A 24,356-nucleotide genomic window follows, 5' to 3' on the forward strand; every position below is an offset into this window, starting at 1 on the left:
TCTAGAAGAATCTGTTTTCTACAAGCAGATGATGTCAAGCAATGGTTTTATTAGTGTTTACTTAGACTTAGATCTCTGTATCTCTGAGTTCGGATATCTGCAAATAATGTTCCAGTTCAGAATTATGAACATTCAGAATTCAGAATTATTTACGTTCACCAGAATGTCTTGTATTGCACATTTATATGTGCATTAGAGATGACTAACCAAGAAAAGTTCTAATGAAAATTTTTGTTTTGATTTCAATGAGAGGGAAAAACATAATCTACCTTTAATCTTCTTATTTGCTGGCTGATTCCTATGGAACAATTTATTTTTCTACTAGTGGATATCTACCCATACATGTATTTTGATGTCACTTTGGAGTAACAGAGTCTACACTGATTTGTTGGATCTTGTTTCTGTCACTGTCCATGTTAAGCATGGTTGTTCCATTGTTTGAATCCCTGTGTTGCAGAGTAGCTGTTGTTTAAAATGCTGGACTGTGTTTTTACTATGTGTTTTAATATGTTAAATCTTTTCAATTGAAATAAATGCTCGCATTCTTTATATTATCTTTGTGTGATTTTCATTAAATATGCTTTTTTTACTCTAGGGAAACAAGATTATAAGAAAACCAGGCCTATGTTAAGAGCTACAAGATTAAAAGCAGAGGCCAAGAAAACTGCACTAGGCGTAAAGGTAGAGACTTCTTTGATAGCTCAAACCACCTTTCTGTTTGTTTCTTTTCCCTGTAGATGTACTGTGAGAATATTGATTTCTGAGAGATATTGTTTATGACACTTCAAAATCTAAGTAGAATGCTAGAATCTGAAATATTTATGATTAACTTCTTTTACTTAACCCTAAAATGACTTGAATATTTGAAGTGCTGAAAGATTTTACATATTATTATGATGCATGCTTACCTTAGGGTTTAAAGTACTGTGTGCTTAGAAAATTGATGGTTTTAGGGAGCTGGTCTACACACAGAACAAATTCTTTAACTATTTCATATAGTTAGACAAATTACAGTAAACATCTTCCATGTTCCTCTTCTCATCCTATACTAGTAGTAATTTAAAGACTGGATTTGTTAAGTACTGTTAATTCTCAGCATTATTGTCTCAGTCTGCATCCTTGTGTACTGCCCCTGACTTGGAAAAAGAAGGCTTAACTAACAGAAAAACATATGGAAAGGTACTAAACTTTATTTTGAAAATGTTCTCTTTTCAGGCAGATACGAAGTATAACAATTACTTTTGATCACAGCTGTGAATATTAGCAAGGAGGACAATTAGAGATATTTTCTGTTATCTACTACCCAGTGTCATCAAAACAGGATCTATCTGAACACACATTATTTATGTTGCCAACACTATTTTTTTCCTCAAACTTTGTTAATCTAACTGATACAGCAAGAGTAAAACCTGAGGAAAATAAAAAAGTGGATCCATTACCTGGGTATTATAGTAAAAGAAATTTCAGAAATATTAAAAGGAGAATATTTCCTTGTTTCTGGCAGATGAGAAATCAATTTTTTCAAGTTATAGCTTATAGCAAATGCAAAGGTATTACTACCAAGCTGTAACAGCTGTTCAGCTGCCAGATGATGTATTTGGTTGTCTTCCAGAATTTGCTATTATAATCACGAAACAGTGCTTTCTTTTTGCTCCTGATTGCTGATCTCGATCAAGCATTACCATGCGATGCAGTATGTTTTCACAACATAATCTCCTCAGTTAGTGCTGTGTGTCAGGTTTTAATGAGAAAAAGTAGATTGCCTTTTTTGTTTAAAGGATAAATTATTAACCTTTTGAGTTCTTTTTCCTTCCTTTCTTATTAAATTTCCCTTCTTTTAATTTTTCTTTCAATGATGTGACCTTTTAAAAGTGGTGTTCTACTTGGAGACTGTGTACAGCCTAATTCTTTTAAAATATACACATTTTTTGCATGTCTTTCACTAGTGAGAAGAGTTTGAGATTTGGTCCTTCAAAACCTGTTTAATTTTCTTATTTTCTTAAGTAATTATTTATTAAAAATGTTGACAAATGGGAAGGCATATGTGTAATCATACATGTAATGAAGAATTGAATATTGGTGAATAAAGGACTTCTGCCATCAAGGTGCACATGTGCTCTCCAGGTCCTGAGTGGGGGTGTTTCTGGGGTTCTACTAGTTGCACTGTGTGATGTCTCAGGTTTACAATTCTGCTTCTGCCTTAAAAAAAAATTAAAATATTTTTTTTCCACTTGAGTATTTTTTGTGCTTCTGGACCTTAAAAAAAACCCTGAATCATCCCCAAATAGATCACAGCAATTTATTTTGCTTCCAAATTGTTGAATTTGGAACTGAGAAAATCAGCTGAGAAAAGCTGACAGAGCTGAAGCAAAAAGGAAGGTAAGTTGGGCACCTTTCCCTTCCAGGATTTGCTTGTAGGGGAAGGAAGGCAGGCCTTTTGATTGTATCCTTTTCACTGAGTCTGCTTAATGCCAACAACCTCAGGCTTTCTAAATGTTACAATACTTCTACCAGAACATGGACAATTTCTGTAGAGTAAACTCTGCACTTTGCTGACAGACCCTGCAGTGCTTGGCATGGAAGCGAGGTGAATTTAATATCTTGAGGTAAAGGTACACCTCTTCCCACCTTGCGGTGACAGCTCTTCACCCTGCTCAATCCCTCCAGCAGCAGAACTTCACCATGGGCAGTAGATGCTTCTGGAGTGTCTGCAGGGAAATCTCCTTCCTTACCCCTGGAGAGGCTGCTTAGTTGTGAAGCCCCATAACCTATACCCCTCTCTCAAGCACGGCTTGTTTTGCTCAGTCCAGTGCTAAGATCTTTCAGCTGTACAAGTGCCATCTGTTTACATCCATCTAACTCACCTATCCTAAATACTTCTCTGTTGTTTTCTGGATAATTTTTGAAATAATTCTTGACAATTTATGTTTGGTATGACAGCAACTGGCAGGACAGAAGAGAACACAATTTGTTCTTCAGATCCCTTGACCATTTGTCCCAAGGCCCTAAGGTCCTGCTTGATCATCCTTAATCTTGTTGGGACTTTGTATGTGTCCACCTGGAAAACCAGTGGGCAATAGTCAGTGGGCCATGCCAAGCTGGGAAGTTTCTTGGTGATTTCCCAAATGCTCACACACCTCCCTATGGGCTGGGTCCAGTTGGCACACTGGGCCCTCCATTCCTCTCAAAAGGGAGTCACCAATGACTACTACCCTTTGTTTCTTATTATTTGAGGAGGTTTTGATGCAGGGGGTGGGTTGCCCTGCCTTAGGCAACCCTTACAACCTGGATGGATCCTCATCCACTTTCTCATCTCCCTGGTCCTCATATTCCAGGGCCTCATATCTGTTTGAGAGCACCTAGAGAGGTGAGGTAGGTCAGGAGGGAATTTGCCTGCCACCGAAAGCTGAAACACGTTTCCGCTCCCTACTGTCTCTTAAGAGCTCCTTCTTTTCCCTGGGATGAGTAATGGTAATAAGCAACATGATTCACCTTCCAAAGGCTGGGATTTTAGTTTTTTATTATGTAGGCCCTAATTCTATGCTGTAGCAGTTGATTAACTTCAGTCTGTGTTGAAAGAAAAAAACAAAAAGTGATATAACTACTATGCAATGTAATAAGCAGGCAATTTAAATAGAGATGTCCGAAGTTCCTTTAAATCTTTGAGAAGAAACCAGATACATACATGTATTTGGAATGTGTTTTATTTGTTTATATACGTATCTATTCAGTACATGATGCAGTATGCAGCATTTCAAAATAAATTAAGCTTTTAAATAAATAAATAAAAAGCTAAGTTGAAGCTAATAAAAATATTGTACAGGAAGGATAAATGTAAAAGTACAAACTTTCTGGTAAAGGGTCATACGTTTGTAGTTCTGTGAAATAATAAGCAAACACAATAAGTACCATACAGCCATTTGAAACAATAGGCTTTTTTATGTTATTGGTAACTCTAGGGTTGTTTTGCATTAGTGTCCTGAAGAACTTACATGCCTGGCTGTAAACTAAGATTTAGTGGAGTATTTAGGGCAGAAAAAAAGAGGACTAGAAATTAGTGAAGGGATTTTAGTCCTTAATTTCTATGACGATAATGAAATTCAACTGTTGTGTATTTCACCATGAGAGCTGACAACATTAGCTTAAAAAAGTCCCTATAAATGACATAAAACTTTTCAGAGCCAATCCCCTGGAGATTCTTCACATTTCATTGCTGGCATACTAATTAGCTTGTCTTGTCAAACTTTGATTGCCTTGTCATTTTAATGCAAGGTTTAAAGTAACAAAGTTTCTTTCAGTCACTGGCATTTACTACTTTTTAATTTCCCCAATGAGGGATTTTTATCTGTGTTGATAATGTCAGAGAAGTAGCTGAGCACTAATAACTCTACAAAGTTAGTTCAAGCAGGGTGACCATCCTAGTACTTGGTGTGTCATATTTGCTCTTTAAACATGTTTAAAGATTAAATATTGCAGCAGAGCTATTGCACTGGCTCTGTTTGCGTATGTGACACTAATGTAGACAGTGCCAAAATACATTGTGTCTCTTGGAAAAGCAGGACCCCTGTCTCAAGAAACAACTCCAAGTGAAAGCAGCATGCTGTATGTCTCCTGGTGTTTGGATAAGACAAAATTCTTTGTAGCAGTACTGAAAAGGCAGCCTCTGAACTTTCTCTGTGTCCCTTCACATGGGGCTTGTGCTGCTGGAAGCCCAGCTGCCCATCCTTACCAGGTAGAGCAGGAAGGATTTTCCACCACTGGCACTAGCTCTGCTCTCAGTGGATGAGGAAAACATGCCAGCAGGAAGGCAACAAGCAGAAAATGGTTTGAGAAGTGTGGAAGCTTGCCCCCCAGATAGCTGGAGTTTGGTATGCAGAGACCAAAAGTTATGGGAGGTCTTGGGGAGAGATTTTTCATAGGCTGCAAGAACAAATCAGTGGTTCATAGGACAACTGATGAAGTTTTCTCTCTTCTTGAAAGTTAGGTACAAATCTTAACAGTAGTATTTGCAAAGTACTTGTAAAGACATAATTGACTGCACAATATCACTCCACAGAGAATTATTAGCAACAGAGTACATCGATTCAGATAAGGAAAAATATTTCCTAAACAAAATGAGAGCTTACTGTCTGTCAGTCATTTGCATATCTGCTTCATCTGTTGTGTAGTAAGATACCTCACTATGGAGACTTTATCTCATCTGGAGCAAGTTAGATAGGAATAGATAACAACACATTCCTAGTGTATTTTAGCAAAGGATATTCTCTGATTTCATGCTGTTCGTAATCTGCTAAGTTAGTGAACTACATTTGACAAGATACACTTAGCTTTGTAGAAATTAAGGCCACAAGAGATTATTGGATCATTTGATCTGTAAGTTTATATGTTATAGATCATAAAACTTCATCCAAATACTTTCTGCAAAGTCCAAGCACTTTGTTATGGCCAAAACTTATGTGTCTTACAAAATGCAGAGCAGCTTAATGTGCCAGCATTACCTTGGAGCAGTAGATCATCTTTCTCAAGATTTCTTATGTCTCTACTTAGGACCAGTCTGTAGCACTTCAAAGAATAATCAGCAACAGCAAAACATCAAATCCTAGAAATTAAATCGATGTAATTGGACAAAAATGTCAACAGCAAAAGAAAACTTTTGATGCTATATAAAAAAAGTCTGAGCAGTTAAACATAGGGTGCTATTACTTTTAATAACCTGATACTTCGGGGGCTCAGAATGCAGTACTGACCATGGAAGTAATCTGAATTTTCTTAGGTCTCTGAAGGAGAGGAGCAGCTAGGAGAGCTGAGTTTGTTGACTCCTGGCAGCCAGGTCCTTCTTTTGAAACAAGCCCAAGCTGAAGTATTCTTTCCAATTGCTAAATAAAAATTTACTTTTTTCAGAGAGATCACATGATAAAAAACTCACAGGTACGAAAGTCCATATTTCCTGAAGAATGTTCAATCATTCTTGCTCCTAGTAAATGGCATCTTAGTTTAAGGCTGAACTTATCTAACTGCAGCTGGGCCTTTAAAGTTTCTTGTAAACAGGATAAAAGGACCCCACACTGTGAAATGCTTTACTTAAATACAGGTGTATATAATTATATGCTGTAACCAAACTGCCTCTCATTCTTCTCTATGATAAAATAAATACCGGTCATCTCCCTGCTGGAAATCCCTCCACCTTTGTACATCCAGAAATCACACTGAGGGAGTAGTTACCCATGAAATGCAAAGACTCCACTTTATAAGGACTGTCTGCATCTTTGATATCTGTATATATTATTTTGCGTTTAGTTGTTGTAAAATGAATCCTGTTGCTTTGTGAGCATATCGCCAGGTGTTTTTGATGACTCTCTAATAGTACCTTGTTCTCATTATTTGAGACAACAATGATCTTTTCCATCTGAAATTTTCATAGTAAAAAATAAGAACCTAAAAAGTGTAGATGAAAGTTCATAAATTACTTTTGTTGCCTTCTTTTAGCAATAGAATTTCCTGCGTTAAGGAAGTAAACATTCATTTATAAATATGATTTTGTTGAAACTGACTCATGGTTGACTCATGGTCACAGTGAATATAACCTAACATCTTCAGTTAAAAACTACATGAGGTAAAAAGATTGTCAATTCCTATATATTTATTTTCACAGGTATGCTTGGTCAGCATGATTTTCTTTTTGTCTCTTTTCAGAAAGAGCTAGGGAGAGGTTAGCATTTCAAAGAGAGCAACTTGTAGTACTCTTTCATTTAGTTTTAAGCATATTTCAGGTAAAAACAGTGTGATTCTATTTGAAGAATAATTATAAACCATGTAAAACCCACCTGACATTTCCTGGAAGTATATTTCTCCATATGTTTACGATATGATGCTGCCATACACAGTGTCCAGATTTGTGTTATCATAGCTAACATTTTTTCCTCACCCCCTCTCCTGGTTAATCTTGTTTAGATCCCAGCTCTGCCACTTGCTCTGTCAGGGTGAATTTGAGTACGTAATCCAAGTCTTTTGGCATGAGAGACATAAAATTGACAAAAAATGATAGGAGAATTAAATTTTCATTATGCTGTAATGGTATGTGTTTCCTTTATGAAAAGTTTCTGGAAAACTTAACCAAAATCAGTAGGGTTCTACATATATTATTCTACATGTAAAAGAATAAAATAGAAAATTCTATTCCTTTTTAAAGGCTTCTGTGACGGTACTTTGGGATTTGAGAGCAGGAATGTTGTTTCCTAGTGTTCTGAACCGTGATATAAAAGAAAAAAAAAAGGAGAAAAAACCCTCTGATCATTTTAAGTGTATTTCTATAGGACTTTTTCCCTATTCTTTAATTATTCATGGTGAAATTCTTTGAGTAAATGGATTTTGCAGAGGATGATGGGGATGATCCATAAAGTGCAAGAGAAAGGGAGCTGTATATGCCAAGTGGGGAGTATTTTAACATTTCATTTCTATGCATGACTTAAAATACAGATAGCAAAGCCTGAAAAGTATAAAACAAATTAAAATGACAATATATATCTGTTGTTGCAAATACAGTACGGTGGTGTAGCATCTCTGTTGCTATTTGCCTTGCAAAATTTATAAAAGTTCATAAACTGGATGCAATTCTTAGAAGGCTACATATCCCTAGCAGAGAGCCAGATGTGCTTTGTAAGGCCATTTATTTTAAATTTTTGTTACTCTGCCTTTTTCAGTAACTCAAAATTAAGGTTCTTGCATAATTCTCAGACCTGGAGTTTTAGTAAAGCTTTTCCATTCCCAGGGATAATAAATACTGATCACCCACCCAGTTCCTAATGGCTGTGCAAGGAAAATAATATTGTTATCACAGTGCTACTCATTGTGAAACTTAGGCAGAGGAATTAAAGAATTGCTTCTGTCAAGCAGTTACTGGGCAGCCTGAGGATAAAACTCAAGATTTTCCCTTCCACTTCCTTTGAAACAAATCTTTAATGCAAATGTTCCTGAAAAGTTGCTGCTGCTACCCACAGCATTTCTTAAGGGAGACTGGGGAGAAGGGAGGGGAAAGGTAAGCCTATTGTAAAGCAGAAAGCATGGGAAGTGTGGCATCCAAACAAGGGAAAAACTTTTTAATACTGGAATGAATTTGCTCTCTGTGTCAAGTGTGAACGGTGCCTTCATTGTATGGTTTTGTTGTCCACTCCTGAGCAGATGGAGCCTGCAGTTGTATGTCACTTGTTTATTACATCCTCTTAAGATTAGTAGCTGTGTGGCCAGATGGGTCTGGGAGCACAGCTGTGGATACAAGGAAATAAATGAAACCTGTCTGATGCTGCCATGCCCTTTTGTGAGATACTGACGTGTTGCAACTGCAACAAAGCAAAAATCACTTTCCTTTAATATATGAATGAATTAGATGTACTTTTTTTAAAAATCAAATCATGAAATCAGGAGGATGAAATTCAATTCTAAGGAGGTTGGTACAATTCTAAGAAGAAAATGTAGTTGAAATCTGTAGCCAACAGCCTCAGCAAATTTGCAGGAGCAATTCTAATGTGGTAAAACAAATTTAAAGTACATCTCAATCATCCATATAAAATATAAAGCAAAGGTTTCTATAGAATAAAGAATATGTTCCTATAGAACATATGCCAACTAGGCAGTAGTATTTCAGAATTTATTAGATGGCATATGTTGAATTATTGATCCAACATTCTGATAAACTATATAATGCATTCATGTAAATGCAAATTAAATGCTGTTCTATAGAAGAATGCCAGATTATGGTCTAGACTTTAAAAAATGAAATGCACAGTTTTAACTCCTTCACGTCAGTGGACACAATGCTGGTCACCAACCTAGAGATGCTGGGTAGGATAATCCCACGATGCACACAAGAGGTACCATCTTCATTCCCTTCTAGTGTAAAAGAAGAAGTGGTCATTTTGGTGAAGAATTCACTTGGCTGCTTTTAGAGGACACAATGAATCTTACACCAAAGATGGACAGATTCTGTCCTCGGACAGTAAAGTGTGTCTTGTTGTCTTGATTCAATGTAGGCATCTCCTTTCAGTCCCACTGACAGAGTAGGTTTGATGTGACATCCTCTGTACAAATTCAGATCAGATGTTTTAAATCACTTTTTTTATTTCCTCATTTTAAATGTACATGGGGATTGTTCTGATGTAATTGTTTTATAACTTAATATGAAGCTGAGAATTGGAGGGGAAGTTTTGCTTCTTTCCTTAGAAGGAGAGTGGGGTTTGGAGGTACAAACTAGCCTTTGGAGCATCTCAAGTGCACAATTTTAAAAATTCATCATGATGATCAAGAGTCAAGCAGTAGATGTTGTTAGCTATAGAGTCATACTTTCTGTGAGCTGAAGGGACATAAGGATTTTTTTCTCAGATTTATCATTCATCTTTCATTGCCTAGCAAAATGAGACTCAGCACTATAGGAAGTGTGCTGTGCCTTACAGAAAAATAAAAACTTAAAAATGTGAAATACAGTGTCTTTGAAAGAAATAAAAATGAAAGAAATATAGGAAACAAAAGAAATACAAAGAGGATGATTGTACTGTAATTATATTTTTACAGAGTCCAGCCTTAAGATGATAGGCAGTCACATAATGAGTATAATGTGTAGTATAAAAACATTTTTCTGCTTCTGAAAGCTGCTATAAATCATGTATACTTTGGAAGTCTCTTTTATGTTAATTAAGGAAGATGCATCAAGTTGCAATATTTTATGGGAAGAGAATCAAGTGCAAGTGCAAATTGTTGTGCTTTTTGCCTTATTGCAGAGCAGAAGAAAGAAAAGTTTCATCCAATTCTGAAGGAGTTTGTAGTTCCATATTGTACTGCATGCCAGGAGGTTGGGAGGTAGAGGTAGCAATTTTCATTGACTTCCACCATACTGTGTTTGCTTCATTAAAAAATTACAAATTTGTTGGCAAAAAGCAGTAACATATTGCTAGAAAACATCAAAATTCACAGTGTAAATTCATAACTTAAATTTGTGTTCAAAACTGTGGTTTGTGAATTCTGTCTTTTCCTTTAAAAAAGAGGGAATAAGATAATAAAAAGACATAAAGCTCCTATTTCTAGGTAAGACTAAAGATTTTAAAGCTAAATATCTTCTTTCTGATGGTATATCAGACTCACCAAAATCTTTATTAAGTGAATGGATTCTACAACGTATGAAATGGTAACCACAATGGAGAAATCATTAAAGCATCAATGCCTTATGCAATTATAGATGTCTGATGTTATTTTAATATGCACTGTAAAAGGGAAATAATATTTATTCCTGATTAATCTGAAAATATGGTATTATTTCTAACAGGTTTTTGGTTTTGTTTTCTTTTATTTCTACAGGAAGTTGCCCTTGTCCTTGCAGCTATACTGGTATTTTTGTTGGCTTTCTATGCTTTTTTTTATCTTAATGTTTCCAATGAAGTTGACCTTGATCTGGATCCAGATGAAAACTAGTAGATGCAATGAATCTATCATCAAGATTTCTTCAGCTTCAACAAGACTACATAGGAACACACAGACTCTTCACTGTAAGAGAGTAAATGATGCCATTTCTTTAAGTCCAAACTCTTAAAGAAGTTTTGCAATACATCAGTCACATTCCAGGTCTCCAAAATAAGAACACTTATGCCTGGCCAAGTGTATTTGTTTCACACCAAAGCCAGGAGCAACAATACAATACATGAAGTTTATTGTTTACATTATTTTTTTTCTCAGGCAGAGAATTTTGATTGTAAAAGACAGGTGCTACTATTATCATGGGTATTGATGCTGACTTCACAGAAGTGTCTGCCTTGACCAAATTTAGGAATCAGAGCTTCCTAATAACCAGATTAGTTTTCTGTTCCTTTCTGAAAAGAAAGCAGAAATACCAAATAAAGTCTTTTCTTCATTTGTGTTTAAAATATATTAAAACCCCCTCATCATTTCTGTCCCTTTTAATCTTTCTCGTTCATGTGTGCACATGCATGAAGATGGAAGACATGGTAGGAAAAAAATATCTTATTACAGTCTGTCACCTTCTATACGGACTTAATTTTCTGTCATTCCAGATTCTGTGTGCCCGTATATCTACAGTAATCTTTTTCATTCTTTTGCCAACTGTTCAGCACACATGTGTTCTGTTAGAAATGGCACCTGGATGACAGAAGCTCGAACATTCACATATGCTTCTGAAACACAGTTCTTTGCCTCCTGTGCTGTCTGAACTAGTGTAAATAGAAAGTTTAGTTGATGTTAGTTTTAATTAGTGTATTGGTCTACTATTCATATAAAGTCAAAATTGTATTTTAATTATGCTCTTCCTGATGGTTTTGGTATCAACTTGCTCTACCTGTTAGGGGCATGTTGTATAAAAACATTCCTTTTCAGCTATACAATCATTTAATCATCAGACTAATGTGAGAGGCTGTAAGTAATATGAAAACAATTTTTTTTCTGGCATACTAATAACTTGTAAATCTTGGCTCCATTGCACCCTTCAGTTCTTGCAAAGTACCTTTCAAATTAGGCACTTTAGATAGCATTTTTGTTCCTTTTGGTAGCCAAAAGCTACTTGAAGAATTTGGTGTGTCAGAGCAGCTGCAGAGAGCTTTAAAATTCTGGCTTTATCCTGTTCTGCTTTGTGTTTGGCATGTAACTGAGCTTGTGGATGTAAAGACGCCGTTTTGATCCTCTTAAAAATGTGATCAGTCTTTCTCTGAGATTCAGTTACGATTCAGTTTAATATCAAGAACATGTAGAGCCATCGGTGCTGAATGTAGCAAGGAAATTTAGGTAGACTGACTTTCAGAAAAGTTTTCATAATTCTGCAGTTAGTGAGCTAGTTTGGTTTTTTCTTTGACATGAATTTCAGAGCTGAATGTTAGATTTAATTGCAACTGAGATATTTACTATCTTGTTCTTGAGATGCCCGACTAAGATTTTGTATAGTGATTTTGAAGACAAAGGGATACAAATCACAGCAAATATTATAATGGGAAATATATTTTTTTTAAATTGACACAGTCCCATTATCACCACTTAAGAAACTTGGATCAATACAGTTAATTTTTAAAACATACAGTAACTATGACCATATACATTATGAGTCTCTAAGGATCCACTTCATATGTGTCTTAGTCTTCATTCACTTTGTCATGCAAAACAGCTCATCTAGAAATTCAGAGTACAAGTCTTCCAAAAAACGTATGAAAGAGAAACGTAGATATGCGAATATATCTCATTTTCTAATTATGACTGTTACAGACACAAAATCTTAACATTTATGCATGCTTATGACTTACAGTCCTCTACTAGCCACACACATGACCAAACACCTCGCAACTTGTTGAATATATGGTGAAGCATTATCTGACACATGGCCCAATTTCCAGTGGAGGGAAAAGCATATCACAAGCTGTCTCCTTGGATGTGACATGCCTTTCACTTCACCAGCAGTCAGCCACATGTCACAGAAGCTGCAGAGCTGTCCTGTTACTTTACATTAGCAGTTTTCATTTTCTATAACATGCTGGAAGGATTCCTTCCTTAATGTCAGCATACAGCTCTCCAGGTCATGTATGGTCTGAGAAAGATGTGTAGTTACTCCCTTTATGCAGGTCATCTTGTAACCTGCTCTCTCAATTGGTTGCATTAAAAAGCAAGCAATTCTTACTGAATGTCAAATTTATGAACATGAAGTTCCTAAAACAGGAATATTCCATTTCCCATAACTATGAATCAGACCAAATCTAAAGTGTGTATGTATGTGATTCTGTCAGCTTCCCCAATGTGTGGCTTAGGAGTCCATACTGCCCACAGTTTGCAGTTCATCTGTTGTTTGGATTAGGTCTTTCCGTTTGCATGAAAGATCATAGAATCATGAAATCATTGAATGGTTTGGGTTAGAAGGGACAGAAAAGATCATCTAGTTCCAAAATCTCTGCCATGGGCGGAGACACCTTCTACTAGGGCACATTACTCAAAGCCCTGTCCTGGTCTCAAACACCTCCAGGGATGGGGCATCCACAGCTTCCTTGGGCAACCTGTTCCAGTGCATTACCACCCTCAGAATAAAGAATGCTTTCCTAATGTCTAATCTCAAGTTACTCCCTTTTAGTATAAATCAGCTAACTCTTATATTGTCACTACATCCTCTTGTAAGAAGTCCATCTTTTTTGTAGGCTCCCTTCAGGTACTAGAAGGATATTCTCATGTAACAGGAAAATTTATTTTTTCTTAGACCAGGTAGACTTCTGTTCAGTCTATGTACAAAATACATAGTAAGTATTGCAGCAAATGCACGTCTTCTCTTATCAGTACAATAATTCCTAATGGGACATGTGACTTATTTTGCTCTTAATTATATCTGAGATTGAAATATGCCTTTAGGATTTTGGACCATTTATCTTTGTATGAGTTGCTCAGTCTCTATTTTAATAAATGATTTTTTTTCTATTTTGATTCTCTTATTAATGTTGAACACATTGAATTATGTGTACATTTGAAAGGACATTAACGCAATCTAAACAGCACAATGTTCAAAACTAAGCACTGTTGTCAGTTTTAGAATATCTGGATTACTTTAGGCAGCACTAGCCACTAAACTCATATTAAAACTAAATGTGGCCTATGAATACTTAAAAGACAATGAAGAGATCTTCCTTTGGCATCCTACCCAATACTAATAGACCAGATCTCTTTCTGGAGTTGATCCATGCAGTTCTATCACTTCAGTCTTACAACACTTTTTTTATTGTAAAACTAGTAATTTTATATGCTTGCTTCAGAGAAGGATTGCTGATCAAATAATTTACACAGCAGCCTGGCTTAATGAGTTTTTTCAAAGATATTCACCTGAAGGAAAAGGTAGTCACTGGTAGTTGCCCTCTACTCCTGGAGTAAACTGAATTTCTTTCTAGCAGGGGTTATGGAGGAGATGCCTATACTGACTCCATGTGCTGTGGGTAGGAGCAGATGTCCTGTCTGGAAGAATCTCTGGCTAGGAAGGTGTAACAGTCTTCCAGCAGTGATTTTGCCCAGTAAATCTTCTTAGGTGGTGTTCCTTTTCTCTTTGACTCTTCAAAAGCAGAACCAGTATGTAGACCATCTCAGGACAAAAGCCTCAATCTAGTATTTTTACTAGTGCTTCTAGTGAACCTTGCCAAGGAAAGGCTCTAGCTCTACTACCTAGACTCCATAAACATATTTTACTAGGAGCCTAGGAGGCATGTTAAGCATTTCCCTAATAGACTTTAGAGATACATTTAAACTTTTCTTGAAAAGTGCTGTAGTTCACTGTTGGATGTCATATAGACATCATGTGATTCAGAATCAGCTCCTTCTATGCATCAAACCAGCTCTAGCAGAACTTGTAGACTGGGAGATTGTGCATTGCAGGTAACTACAACATGAGCAAACTTACCTGTTTACTTAGGTGTCCTCTAGAGCAGCTGACCTAAAAGTTTTGTTTGAAAACGTAGGTTTTGAACAACTCTACTAAAGGAAAGCACAGTGAAAGCCCTACAGAACTGTTCATGCCTCTTCCATGAAAGTTGCTCCTATGGAGGAGGCTCATCTGCTGACTTAAGGCCAACTTTTGAATGCTGCCGTTTTCAGAAGAAAAAAGCTGATAGGAGCTCCCAGTAGAGGGATGACTGATAAGGGATTGTCCCTGTAAGGCACAACTGAGCCAGTTGGTTAAGGTCAAATGCATTCAGGATGATTCTCTGTAGAGAACTGTACTTGAAAAGCAGAGTAGGCAAGTTAGAGTGCAAATAAAAAAGATGCTACAGATCTTGATCACATTTCAAGTTCTACTTACAGTAGCATAGTACTTAGTGGTGCTTATGACTAAGAAAATAACAATATGGCACATCAATAAGACAGCAGAAATGTGATGTTGGAACTGCATCCTAAAAGATTTTACAGTGGATTATGCCTGCACTTTGGGAAGTGAAGCCATGAGATGAATAAATTGGCAAAGCTTATCTGTGCTCTTATGCTTACAGTATTTTTCCCTGAAAGAGCCGGCAGAGATATTTTGCAGTACTTCTCCCCATTGTCTTCTTAGTTTGCTGTAATGCATTTTTGTAGATTTATTTCTTCGTACACTTTTATGAGAGTGAAAAAATATTTTTTTGAAGTTCATCAATTAATTTAATTGACAGAATCCTCTACTCATCCTTTTATCCCCCCTTAATCACAATCAAATTAGAGGGGAGACAGCCAAAATGTTAGGTACCAGTGTCTCTCAAGCAGATGTCACACCACTATTTTTTAGCTCGTTTAAATGAATAAACATGTTAAACTGTGAAGTATTACATTTTAGATTTTTTCATTAAAAAAATGGGACAATCTGTTTACTGTCCTTAATTGAGACAACAGTCCTGGTGGTTGCCAGTTTTGGCAGTTGTAATGATGAACTATAAATATTGGGACAGACTAACTGATGATTGTGGAGGGTAGTTCAAGTACAATACTCATTCTGCATGAATACTTTCTTCAGTGCTACATTTTTTCTAGATTCCATGATTGTTGTACTGGTTTTGCATGTTAAAAGCAAATAAATACCTGACTAGTCAATCAATAGGCTTGATTCTGTTGTCTTATTTTCCATAGCTACATAAAGCATAGAAAAGCTGTCCACCCTGGACCATAGTTCATGCCTTGCCCAAACTCTTCCTAAAAGGTGTATGTCCACGTCAGTTACAAATATGAGCTGCAAAGAGCTTTGTTTTGCTGAATTGTGGAAAAACAAAACAACATAAAGTTCTTTAGTACTCTTTTTGGCATTTCACAAAGATATCATAGAAATTTAAAATAGTGCAGCCACAGGAGGTGAATATGGAGTTTAGAGTTTGGTGACAGATGTGTGTCTATCGCACTTCCTCCAGAAGCAAGACTGGAAGAAAATCAAAGCAAAATGGCCAGTTCTTCTGGGAGCCAACCACCTCACAACTCACCGTGTTGCTCAAGAAGAGCTAAGTCTGATATCAATTCAGAGCTACAACAACTTCTTTTTCATAGGACAATAAAAGGGCCCCAAGAAGATAAAGGTGTCTGGAGCAAAGCAGCTTCTTCTTGGACCAATGGACCATTTATTTAAGTAAGAAAGAAACAGTGTTTGGTGATTTACATAAAGCATAAGTCAGAGTAGTTGCTGCTGCCGTCATGTGTAAAAAGGTCACATTATGCCAAGCTAGAGTAGCTTTGTGTGTCTGTTACAGGGTTAAATGTGTTTTGATATTGGCAATGTCCACATTTCTCTAGAGGCACCTTCTCCTGTGAGACTATTAGCAGAGAGGAGGGGTGTGGAGGGAAATGGCAGGGGAGCCCATTTGCTGACTCTGCACTCTTAAAGCATCTCTCCTGCTCAGTGGGGAGCTGCTGGTGTTTAGAGTAGTCCTGGATTGCTTTGGAAAGGCAACAAAAAGAATGGAGCAGAGCTTAACCTACAGGGTGAATCTCCTACCATTACTGGTGCCTGATTTGTTACCACAAGTAAATAGAAGCTGAAACATTCAGCCTTTTCACTTTTATTTATTAGGTTCTTGGGAAGGTGCCAGATTGTCTTTTGTTGTCCTTTTGAAACTGTTCTGCGTAGTTATTTTGCTGGCTGTGGGGGGCTCCTGTCCAGTCAAAGAATGCCAGACTTATACCTACTGCTCTTTGGTAGTATGAGGTGTGCTGCCTTATCCTTTTGCAAGGAGGGGCTGGGGAGTGACCTGGCATGTCCCCTGCTCTCACCTGGCTGAAACTGAAGAGACTTCAAGTCACTATTACTGTGTAATGTAGTAAAACTTTTTCTGTATTGGTGAAGACAGCAAGTGGTGAATTCAGGGCAGCTTTATTTTGCCTTTCCTGCCTGAGGAATCTTCAGAGCCACAGGTGTGGTGAAACTCAGTTTTTTCCCTACTTCCCTTTTGACGACTTCCTTCAGCTTAAGATGAGCTAGTACTTAAGATGAGCAAGTACTGTGCTTGTCTGCTTAAGGCAGTGCTGTTTTAACAACAGTACCATGGCTTTTTTCTGCCCTAAAGAGCTTATGACTGCAGGTGACCATGTTTATATTTATCTGTTCATTAATAATAGTCTTGAACTGCTCTTCTCAGGCAGTACTCTGCCTTTATTCCACTGTACTACTCCAGTAATAACAGGATGCACTAAACAGAAAAGAGAGTAGACTGGCTTTTTTAGATCATTACCAAAGCCACAAATTAATTTAAAGTTAGGCAGTATATGTGGGGGCATTCTCCCAGTACACTGTATAGATGTTTATTTTGAAAAGCAGCCTGTTCTTGTGAATTATATTTGACACTTTGCATAGTCCTTGCACTTATCCATGGAGGCTTCTGAGTTCACATTAAAATAAGTTATAAACATGACTGCGTTATTCATGAGAATACATCTGAATTTTTTATTTTCTCATAAACTGATCATCAGCTGCCTTTAATTAATAGAAGAGTGCCCTTTATTTTTCAGTGATACAGTTTGGTCAAATATAGCTTCTTATCTGAAATGTTACAGAATGATAATTACATCCCTTTGGTTAAGGGTTACATCAAAATAAGAATTACTTGTAATATGTATGACTTTTTCTGGAGACTGCGATGATGAAATTTGATAAATTCTCCACAGAAATATCAGATGTATGACTCCAACAAGAGCAATGGTGTTGAAATTGTTCCTTGTCAGTGGGTTTTACCTTATGTCTTAGGAAATTTTCAAGTTGATATTGGGATGGTATGGGAAATGCCTGAAGGACAAATGAAAGGACTAAAATAAATGCTCAAGAGACTGTTCCCATACATTATTCAACCTCCCAAGTAGACACAGCTGTGACTGGGCTTATGTCAGTGTTATGGAGTGATGGGGAGGCAGCACATCTGAGACAGCCCACTTTGCTTGTCAATGTAGCACCCTCAAACCCACAGTAGCAAGTGTTTCTTCTACACTATATTAGGCTCCTATACACAGAGGAGATGTCTCTTATTAAATTAATTCCTATCTACAGAAAAAAGATAGATTCTGTTTTATACATCTTTACAGATAGAAAAAAAGAAAAAAATGTTACCTGTGAGCAAGGGCATTTTGAAATAAGAATCATTCCTGCAGTACAGGAGCTGTGCATAGGCATCAAACATGTTCAATTTAAAAGATAATACAATTTCAGAAAGGAATATTCCATTGATCCACCATTCCTTGCAGTACAGATCTCTAGAATAATTTCCACAGAGCTATTATTCCCCTTATTCCACCACTAGTTTAAGGATCATTGTCAACTCAGATTGGAAAATGATCTCGTATTTCCCAGAACTTAAACAAGAAAATTAATGTATCTGTTAAACACTGAGGTACTCAATTGCTTTGAAAAGATGTACCACTGGGTATTTACAATAATGTAAAACTCAAAGTGATGTAGAATACCAGAAATAATATATAACTGGATTTCAACTAAACAGCTACAGAACTGGCCTGGGGACTTTCAGCAATTCCTTGCTTCTTCCTTCCAAAGCCTTGAGGAACAGATCTGTCACATCCACTCATTAACATTTATTTTAGTTACTTAGTTTTCCTGTCATTTGTAAATAATTAAAACTTCCTGGTTATTGGTCTGGAGAAGGCTAGATTTGATCTTTGCACCTAGATCAGGCTTTCCAGCTTGGTCAGATCAAAGTTCTTTATCAGGTTCCTTCCAGATAGCGTAAGTATTTTGAAAAGTCTGAGTAGACTTCCATCAGGTGAGCAATGAGGTAACACAGGATAAACATACTGAAAAACTGACACAGCCTCCCTTGGAGAGAGAAGTATTTGCTGAGGTTGTCTGGCAGTGGGGTACACGATCTGTCAAGTTCTGTATGGAGGGAGGAGTGAGCCTGGGCAGACAGATCTCCGGATGTCAGCAGGGACTTGATGCAGATGTTCTGCCAGATGCTGCTGCTTATGGACTCCCTCCTCCAATGGCAGAAACCCAAGAAAACTTATGAGGACCTCAATGCAGTCTTTTCATGAGTAAGATCATGAGAAGTGTTTCTCATGCTAAGAAGGAGGAAAAGTTGTTCAGTTCATTAACAACTCAGGATTATAGGAACTGCAGGTGCTACAATAAACCTTTATTTGCTTAACAGCAAAGGTTCCTTTGTAAATCTTCACAAAAGTCTATGCACATTACAGATAACTAAACAATTTAATTCTTGTAATCAGGAAATTGATGCAGCTGGATATGAGGAAAAAACCCACACACTACAAAAAATCCCAACCCCCAAAAACATTTCAATAAGAAGTATGCTAATTCTCTTCCAGAGGAATTACAGAGGCCCTAGCTCTGATGGAGTCTGAGGAAGGAGTCATGTACACTACTGACATCTCCTTTCATCATGTGGTAGTCATGGCATAACTCATCTTTCCACCCAGCCAACAGGAATAGTTGAATTAAGTAAAACAGGATTACAAAACACTAGGCTACCTAACTGCCCCGGTTTAGAGACCTGCAGAAATAAAATTCTCAGTTCATTAAATTACAGCTTATATAGATACCCCACTATTACATCCCTCACAGCCAAATACCAAAACCAGATCCACCAGCAACATATTTGTGCTCTGTAAAATTCTCATGTGTCTCAGAAGCCTTGAAGAATATAGAGACACTGAGAGGTTCTGTATTATACTGGTCCTCTCACAAGGTGTTCCTTGACCTCAGCATGGACTGAGAGATGAAGTTGGTGGGCTAATGAGGAGGAAAAAGAGGATAATCTGTATAAACCTCTACTTTATACTATTCTTAATTATTGGGAAGCAGATAGCACAGCTGTCCTCAGAGGTGGAACTGGAATAAAGTATTTTGGGAAAGGCACTGTTGTTCCTCTTTGGAAAGCACAGTGGAAAAAGCTTTGGGCCATCTATGTCCCAGTGGAGGAATAATCAGTGATTTGGAAGGCTGAATAGATGGTACTGAAATGAGGAAAGCAACCAGCAAGCAGAGCAGGCTCTTCTTCCAGAGCCTCAAATCCACAGCAGTGCCATGGCCTGGAGGGGCAGTACTTCCTCTCCATCTGAATCCCAAGCCTTTGGCCAGTTCACTCTGCCTGGGAGCTTGGGAAAAGCAAACCTTGTGTGACCTTCAGCAGCAATTATGCAAGAGGTATCTGCAAAAAAGAGAATTTGCTCACATGGAAGAAAAGGGCTTGGAGAACTGCGTAACACTGCGTAATACCCACTGACACTTCCTACTTGTGAACTGTATCACTGCTTTTCATCTCTCTGAAAAACAAAGCTGACTTGACTAATACTGCTATGTTCCTAATGACTTGCTTTTTGGATATATGGCAGCTGCATTAAAGGGAAAAAAAAAAAAAACCACTCAGACTGGGGCAACCCACACTTGATTCACTGTGGGTGGCACAGAGATGGGTGCAGTGTGTCTAGCAGAGCAGCTTATTTTGAGAAGGCAAGAGTCTGTTCATGGTTACGCCATCGTGACACACTTCTCCCAGTGGTATTGCCTGCTCTGGGAGTCCAGAGTCCCTGCAGGGCCAGTGCAGCTGATGTGTTCCCTGCTGCTGCATCAGCCTTCCAGGCAATTTTAGTATTGACAGGCCTGGTCCCTGCAGTGAAACTGAGCAAGCAATACCTTAGAGACAAAACCAAGTCAGGAATGCCCATGGCAGGATGAGCAGAAGCCACAGGGGACACACAGCCTAGATTTGCTGAATTATCAGGAGGCTGGTGTCTAAATCCAACTCCGGTCAGAAATGAAGGGAATTTATAGATTGGTTTGGTTAAGGGCTGATTCTCAACTGATCCTGAATGTACAGTGTGCAACTGGGCACACCAGTCTCTGTAGAGCAGAAGGCAGTCTGGAGTTGGAGATGTGTGAATATGCCACCAAATGGGCCACCACCTGCCAGGATGTCTGCTCCCAGTCCACAGCGGAACCACAGTGACTTCTGCAACAGCCTATCTGGTAATGCACCGACCCACTTCATGCCATGGTAATATTAAATTTACTTGTGGGTGTGCTTGGGTGTGTGGTCTCTGAAGGGCTGTCTCCAGCTGCTCCCAGGCTAGCCCATGTTTGTTGCCTGTATGAGGGAACGAATAGACATGATTATGCATGATACTGTGCTGAGCAAGTCTCTGTGGGCACATGCATAGGAGCATAGGATGATTTGGGCTTCAAGGGACCTTAAAGATCATCTAGTTCACACCCCCCTGGCATAGGCAGAGACACCTTCCACTAGACTAGGTTGCTCAGAGCCCCACCAACCTGGCCTGGAACATCTCCAGGGATGGGACATCCACAACGACTCTGGCAAGCCTGTTCAAATGTCTCACAGTGCCACTCTCACAGTAAAGAATTTTTTCCTAATATCAAAACCCATCCATTTCCAATTTAATGCCATTACCTCTTGTCCTATCTCTAGTGATATAAAAGTTGTAAATTTTCTCTGGCATTATTATGACCTTTCTGTTTATGACTTGTGATTTGTTTTTTTGCCAGTGTTTTTCACACCACTGTATCTAATCGCTACTGAGATTTTAGCAGAGCTCTAGGAGACCGTGTCACTTTATTTCTCCCACATGCATGTGTGTTTTCTTGGGCTGTGTTAAATAAGAGATTTTGCACTCACTATATTTTGCAACAAGCCAGTACAACAAAGTTGCAACTTCTGAACTGTGCTGAATAGAAAATACAGGGAAAATAATAATAAAGCCTAGACCATTATTTGCAAAAAAATAAGTTTAATAATATACATTATTAAGTCACTGATTAAAATACTTATTTCTAATTATTAAATCATTAATAATTTAAATACTTTAAATATCTTTAATTAAATCCATTGTGCTGAATAATACCAAATTCATTAAGATGAAAGTGATAGTTTGGGATGAAAAAAGTCATCTTAAAAAGCTGTTCACTTCATTCAGTGCATGGTGCCAGCAGGCTTCCTCCTAAAACCTCCTCAGAATATGTTTTACAGCCATTGAGAAGGTATGGTGCTGGTATGTCACAGCCAGGTTTTTTCCTTCCTCCACTATGGTGTTGGGATCACTGCACATGTTAAGGTTTTGCCATTACGTTGAAGCAAAACTCAAAAACCTAATCATTACTTAACACCATGTAGGACTTTTCTCTGAAGCAAAGGGGTTTTAGCTGTTGTTTTCCTACAAACCTGAACTCAAATACTTTCTCTTTCATTATTATATAATAGTACTTATTCGTTCTCCTGATCCTAATCTATCATAGAGGATTGACCTTACCCGTATTTGAGCAGATGTTGTGATTCACTCCAGAGGTGGCTGTATTTCAGTAACTGAGTAAAGTGGTCCCACTGTATCATTTTGCAAAGTTTGTAGAATTATTTAAGGGAAACATTTTATTTAAATGTAAATTATTTCACTATTATCATCATGATCATTATCATTATTATTACTGTCATTGTCATCATCTACTAGGGGTGAATACTAAGAATTTTTCTATCCACATTATGAGTAGAAGGAAGCAGCCAGGAAATCAGCAGAGATAATTGTCTACCTGTTCCTTAATGTGAATGAATTCGTAGTTTACTATCAGCTTTGTATTTTTTTACTTAACTTAGGTAGTAGTAAATGTAATGAAAACAGTTCAGAGGTATTTGTCTGAGTTCAGTAAACAAGTTGTTTTAAACACATTTAACATGAATTTTATATTATGTCTTAATTTTCCTGGCAGACTTTATTATTCCTTTGTAGGACATCATTACACTGGCTCTGTGAAGCCCTCAAAGAAATGTTTTACAGGCACACCTCACCTGTAAATGAAATCCATACCATTAAGAGAATGGCTGTAAAATGTTCTTCGTGGAAGTGCATTACCTTGTTATTTAAACATAGTGCATAAAATTTATTCCTAATAAAATCTGTTAGTCATTACAAACATAGTCTGTTCTCCAAAACTAGGGAAAAATTTGTCCTTTGCACTTCTGAAGGATGCTGGCCACTGGCAGAAAAATATTTGGAATTTCCCAAATACAAACCCCAGGATTTAAGAGGATTCAGAACAAGTGCAGGTTTTACCCATCACAACTCTCTGCCACTGATGTATGCAATTTCTCAGTCCCTGATCCTTGATTGGGTGTCCAGAGTCCATGAACAGCACATGGAGGTGCTGGAGGGTAAAGCATACTTGATGATGCAGAGATGTGGAAGTCAGGAAGGAGCCTGTCTGAAATCCCATGCCCTTCCCCACTTTGGAATGGCTTTTTAACAGGCTTTTTCATTTCAATGCCATCAAGAAGACTTGTCCATTTCCCACCATCTGAATGCTATCTTGATGGCAGTAGGTGCCAGCTCTGTCAAAAGTGGAGGACCTTCTGGATCTCTTAATCATGGTTCTGATAGAAGTTACCATTCCTTTTCTATGAGAAGGGATGAGAAAATTGCAGAATGACTTCCAGGGAGATGAAATCTTCTGATCAGAGTATATTGCAAGAGGAATATGTTCCTCTGGGGGTCCTGGTCAGTGAAAAGTTGACTATTGAGTCAGCACTGGTCCAGCAGCCAGGAGGACCAACCCTGTCCTGGGATACATCACCAGCCCAGAAAGGGAGGGGAATATCCTGCTCTGCTCTGCACTGGGGCAGCCTCACCTCGACTGCTGGAGGCTGTTTGGGGTGCCACAATGTAACATAGATAATAAACTATTAGAGAGTGTCCAAAGGCAGGCAACAAAGATGGTGAAGGGCTTTGAGGGGAAGCGGTGTGAGGAGCAGCTGAAGTCACTTGGTCTGTTCAGCCTGGAGAAGAGGAGACTGAGGGGAGACCTCATTGCAGTCTGCAACTTCCTCGTGAGGGGAAGAGGAGGGGCAGGCACTGCTCTCTTCTCTCTGGTGACCAGTGACAGGACCCAAGGGAATGGTGTAAATTTGTATCAGGGGAGGTTTAGGTTGAAAATCAGGAAAAACTTCTTCACCCAGAGGGCGGTTGGGCACTGGAGCAGGCTCCCCAGGGAAGTGGTCACAGCATCGGCCTGACAGAGTTCAAGAATTGTTTGGATAATGCTGTTGAGCAGATAATGTGACTCTTGGGAAAGGTCCTGTGCAGGTCCAGGAGGTGGACTTGATGATCCTTGTGGGTCACTTTCAACTCTGGACACTCTGTGGTTCTGTAAGCTCTGACTGGGCATAGTAAGGCATTGAGCTGCATCTCTCATATCCCATTCAAATACTACAGTAGCTTAGAACAGGGGAGGACTAACAGCCATATTTCAAAAGAAATCAATAGCTGCCATTGTGTTTTATGAAAAATCCAATTTCAGAGCGCTTTGGTAGAAATTCTTGGAGTGCTCAAACCAGCCCTGGGGGAAGATAAACAGGAACATATTTTTGTGTCTG

The 24,356-nt window shown here is 38.1% G+C and overlaps 1 protein-coding gene across 4 annotated transcripts in view; it reads left to right on the top strand.

Moving 5' to 3' along the window:
- The window catches only part of TRIQK (triple QxxK/R motif containing), a 58,830-nt gene extending 45,390 nt beyond the window's left edge, over positions 1-13,440 (top strand). For all 4 annotated transcript variants that reach the window (XM_014254680.2, XM_088066464.1, XM_088066454.1 and 1 more), the window contains 2 exons: positions 596-681; positions 10,345-13,440. In XM_014254680.2, coding sequence (XP_014110155.1) covers positions 596-681; positions 10,345-10,458 — 200 coding nt within the window. In that variant the 3' untranslated portion in view covers positions 10,459-13,440. The remainder of the gene's footprint in view (positions 1-595; positions 682-10,344) is intronic.
- Positions 13,441-24,356: the final 10,916 nt, after the last annotated feature.

This window comes from Pseudopodoces humilis, chromosome 1 (assembly GCF_049639895.1).
Source record: "Pseudopodoces humilis isolate 2021_Gansu_Grassland_sample_001 chromosome 1, ASM4963989v1, whole genome shotgun sequence".
Lineage (NCBI taxonomy): Eukaryota > Metazoa > Chordata > Aves > Passeriformes > Paridae > Pseudopodoces > Pseudopodoces humilis.